General features: G+C 43.6%; 1 protein-coding gene across 1 annotated transcript in view; it reads right to left on the bottom strand.

Moving 5' to 3' along the window:
• Positions 1-847: 847 nt before the first annotated feature.
• Positions 848-5,000, bottom strand: part of LOC113823528 (metalloreductase STEAP4) — a 21,211-nt gene continuing 17,058 nt past the window's right edge. The window contains exons 8-9 of the mRNA XM_027376191.2: positions 1,789-1,997; positions 848-985 (exon numbers count right to left, since the gene is read on the bottom strand). Coding sequence (XP_027231992.2) covers positions 848-985; positions 1,789-1,997 — 347 coding nt within the window. The remainder of the gene's footprint in view (positions 986-1,788; positions 1,998-5,000) is intronic.

The following is a 5,000-nucleotide window of genomic DNA, read 5'->3' on the forward strand; positions in this document are numbered from 1 at the left end:
TTGATTTTGATAGGATTTTTGTTAATAATTAATCTCCTTTTAATTATGTTTTTTTTTTTTTTTTTTTTTTTTTTTTTTTTTTTTTTTTTTAATAGATCGAGGAGATTGTCTGTCTTGATGCATATAAAGTTTTAATTGGCGTTCAAAAGTTAAATTCAATAATGCAGCGAAGTTTGAACAGGTAAACAAGTGTTTAATATAATTCTGTTTTCCGGTACAGTTCAACATTCTGAAAGACGTGATTTAGTTATCTGTCTAAATATCTATTTCTGTATCTGTTAATTAATAGATATAAAGATGGCTATTTACATACATATATGCATATATTGTATATAGATAATTATACAAAGGTCTATATAAGTAGTTAAAAAATATATTCTTGGGGTATTTATCAATTTGTTTATTTTATAGTTTCATAACTTACATAATGGTTAAAAGTCACATAAAAATTGTTACACGAAAGACACAAAATAAGAATGAATAAGTTCTTGAGATATTTTCTATTTCATATTAATTTAATCAATTTTGTCTTTCAGTCCTTTTCAGAAATCAAGACTGGGAGAGACCCCATTCCTTCCCCTCCCCCTCCCCCTCCCTCTCCCTTCCCCCCCTCCCCCTCCCCTCTCCCCAGCGACCAAAAATCGAGTAGAAAAATCAACTTTACGCCCCACCCCCCATTCCCCCCTTTTCTCCCTCCCCTCCCTCCCCCTCCCCCCCTCTTTTCCACTTCCCCTTCCCCTCCCACCGAAGAATCGATACCCCCCCTCTACCCCCTTCCCCTTTGACCAACCCTCCCCTTTCCCTCAAAAAAAAAAAAAAAAAAAAAAAAAAAAAAAAAAAAAAATCATTAAGCAGGAGACCCCCCCTTCGCCCCCCCTCTCCCCCTCTCATACCCCTTCCTGATCTTGTCGAGCCGGGCATCCACGCAGGGCAGCAGGAGGGGTAACTTGAACAGAATGGTCAGCAGACACATCACCACTATCACCTGTGAAAATAATTGTTGTTATTATTACTGATAATAATAGAGATAATATCATTGTCATTATCATTATTATCGCTTTTATCATCATTGTCAGTATTATTACTTTCGTCATCCTTATTATTATCACTTTCATTATCATTATTATCACTTTCATCATCATTATCATTATTATCACTTTCATCATTATCATTATTATCACTTTCATTATTATCATTTTCATTATCATCAATATCATTATTATTTTCATCATCATTATTATCATCACCATCATTAACGTTTCTATCATTATTATCATTATCATAATAATAGTATCATTATTATCGCCATATCCTCATCATTATGATCATTATCATTATCATTTCTTATTCTTCATTTGCCTTGTGTGTGTTTGTTAGACATAATATGAATTATGATAAGCAATATTGTTCTTTTTGTATTATTATTGTAATTTTCTTTATTTTCATTATTATCATTATCATCATCATCATAATCATTAGTCTCTTTTTATTATTGTTGTTATTATTTTATTATTATTATTATTATTGTTATTATCATTATTATTATCATTATCACTATTATTACTATCATTATTATTATTACTATTATCATTATTATGATTACTATTATCATTATCACTATTATCATAATCATCATTATCATTTTTATCATTAGAATCATCATCATCATCAGTACTATCAAAAATCTCATTATTACTATTATCATAAATTTTATCATGGGAAAAATTTGTCAAACAACATCCCGCCTTCACTATCGTCCGAATCCGTGCCCGAGGAATCGTTCCGTACCTGCGTGCCGAGAGGGAGGAAGGCGCACACAAACTCAGCCTTGAATAAATGCTTCAAGTCACTGAAGATGGCATGGACGGTGACGCAGAAGACCGAGAACCATCCTAGATAACGCTGCAGGATGGAAAACTCTCGCCAAGTCAGCCTCGCGGATACGGACGGAAGGGAAGTGATGCCAAGTACTGCCAGCGACGCCGTTAGTAAGGCAGCTGTGGGGAGGGAAGGGTGAGTGGAGGGTAGGAGGGTAGGAGGGTAGGAGGGAGGGAGGGAGGGAGGGAGGGAGGGAGGGAGGGAGGGAGGGAGGGAGGGAGGGAGGGAGGGGGGGAGGAGGGACGGAGGGTGGGTAGGAGGGAAGGATGGAGGAAGGGTAGGAGGGAGGGAGGGAAGGATGAGAGGAGGGAGGGAAGGTAGGATGAGAGGAGGGAGGGAAGGTAGGATGAGAGGAGGGAGGGAAGGTAGGATGAGAGGAGGGTAGGATGGATGGATGGAGGGAGGGAGGGAGGGTAGGAGGAAAGGATGGAGGGAAGGATGAGAGGATGGGAGGAGGGATGGAGGGTAGGAGGGAGGGAGGGAAGGTAAGATGAGAGGAGAGTAGGATGGATGGAGGGAGGGAGGGTGGGTAGGAGGAAAGGATGGAGGAAAGGTAGGAGGGAGGGAGAGAGGGAGGGAAGGATGAGAGGATGGGAGGTGGGAGGGAGGATAGGATGGGAGGAAGGAGGGAGGGAGGGAAGGAAGGATGGAGGGAAGAAGGGAGGGTAGGATGGGAGGAGGGAGGGTGGGAAGGATAAGAGGAGGGTAGGATGGAGGGAGGGAGGGTAGGATGAGAGGAGGAGGGGAAGGAAGGATGGAGGGAGGGTAGGATGGATAGAGGAAAGAGGGAGGGTAGGAAGGAGGGAGGGAAGGATGAGAGGAGGGTAGGAGGGAGGGAGGGAAGGATGAGAGGAGGGTAGGATGGAGGGAGGGAGGGCGGGTAAGATGGAGGGAGAAAAAAACAGGATGGATGGATGGAAGGAGGGAGGTTAGGTGGGAAATCAGGATTGGAGGAAGGATGGAGGGAGGGTAGGGAAAGGAAGGTAGGATGGAGGGAGGGAAGGAGGGAGGAAGGAAGGATGGAGGGTAAGAGGGGAAGGAGAGGGAAGGAGTGGTTAGATCAACTGCTCTTGCTTGTATATATACAAGTATACACACTTTATGCAACCACACACACACACACACACACACACACACACACACACTCACACACACACACACACACACTCACTCACACCCACACACACAAACACACGCACACACACACGAACAAACACACACACACACACACACACACACACACACACACACACCCACACGCACACAAACAAACACACGCACACACACACACACACACACACACACACACACGCACACAAACAAACACACGCACACACACACTCACACACAAACCTCCAGAAACTATAACAAAAATACTCCAGCCCGGAAGTTGCAAAATGTTGCGCAAATTGACGCAAAAAAATCCCTCCTGCCTTTACCTTGTGCATATTGCAGTTTATTGCAAACGAACAGGCCAAGATGGTGACAAGAATATAATGATAAATAATATACACACACGAGCGAAGAGGGAGAAAGGAAGAGGGAGAAAAAAGGAAATACTGAGAGAGAAATTAATTAATGAAATAAGGGAATCAGGAGTAAAGCCGATAAAGAAGAGAAAAAGGAATAATATAAGGAAAGATAAAAGGAAAAAAAAGAGAAAGGGAAATAATAAATAGAATAAAAGATAATTCTAGAATAGAGACAGAAATGATAAGTAACAGAAGGAAAAGAATAACCAGAAAATGAGAAAAAAATCGCAAAGAAAAGAAAAAACGAAGGAAAAAATAGAGAAAGGGAAAAGTGATAATTGAATGGAAAATACAAATAGAAGAAAAAGAAAATGAGGCAAACAAAAACAAAAATAAACCAACAGATCGAAAACCGAACTGCACACACACACACACACACACACACACACACACACACACACACACACACACACACACACACACACACACACACACACACAAGCAAAGCAGGATATAGCCCAAATACAAATAAAATACACACAGGATACTCTAGGATACATACAACCAAGATGCAAATAGCTGAATACATAATGAGGGCTGGCTACATAGAGAAAAAAAATGGAGACATACAGAGAGACAAAATACAGGCATAATACACTGCGGGAAAAAATGTGGACAGGATATATTTAGAAACGATACATAGAACATAAAGACAGTAATGCAGACAGGATACAGATGAGATACAATGATACATACAGACAGATTACAGAAAAGAAACATGGTATAATTTGGGCTCACAGACACAGACATAAAACTCACAGACTGGACATACATTGATGTAATACACATACATAATACACACAGACAAGACACACTCACACATACACACACATAATAAACACATCCAAGACACAACACACACACACACAATCCACACACACACACACAGAAAACATATACACAATCCACACACACAAACAATCCACACACACACACACACACACACACGCACAATCCACACACAAACACACACAACCCTACACACACACACACACACACACACACACACACACAATCCACACAGACAGACACGCACACAGGATTCAGAAGCGGGCAAAATCAGCTGGCGGAGACACCGAAAGTTGCCTTGACAAGACAGCCAAACAATGACGGTCTTGAAGGAGAGACTGAGGAGGTGCTCGCCTAGATCCTGCTTGCATGGGGGCTGGGGGAGGGGGGGAGGGGGAGAATGAGGGGGTGAGGGTGAGAGGGGGATAAGTGGGGGGGAGGGGTGAGTGGGGAAGGGGGCTGCTCGGTTAGATCCTGCTTGCATGGGGGCTGAGGGAGGGGGAGGGGGGCTGGATGGGGGAGGGGCTGGAGGGGGAGAATGAGTGGGGTGAGGGTGAGAGGGGGATAAGTGGAGGGGGGGGGGCTGCTCGCCTAGATCCTGCTTGCATGGGGGCTGAGGGAGGGGGAGGGGGGCTGGATGGGAGGGGGTGAGGGGGTATGGGTGAGTGGGGGGATAAGTGGGGGGGTGGAGGAGGGGTTATAGGTGAGTGTGGGGGGGGCTGCTCGCCTAGATCCTGCTTGCATGGGGGCTGAGGGAGGGGGAGGGGGGCTGGATGGGGGAGGGGCTGGAGGGGGAGAATG

This window comes from Penaeus vannamei, chromosome 40, assembly GCF_042767895.1.
Source record: "Penaeus vannamei isolate JL-2024 chromosome 40, ASM4276789v1, whole genome shotgun sequence".
NCBI lineage: Eukaryota > Metazoa > Arthropoda > Malacostraca > Decapoda > Penaeidae > Penaeus > Penaeus vannamei.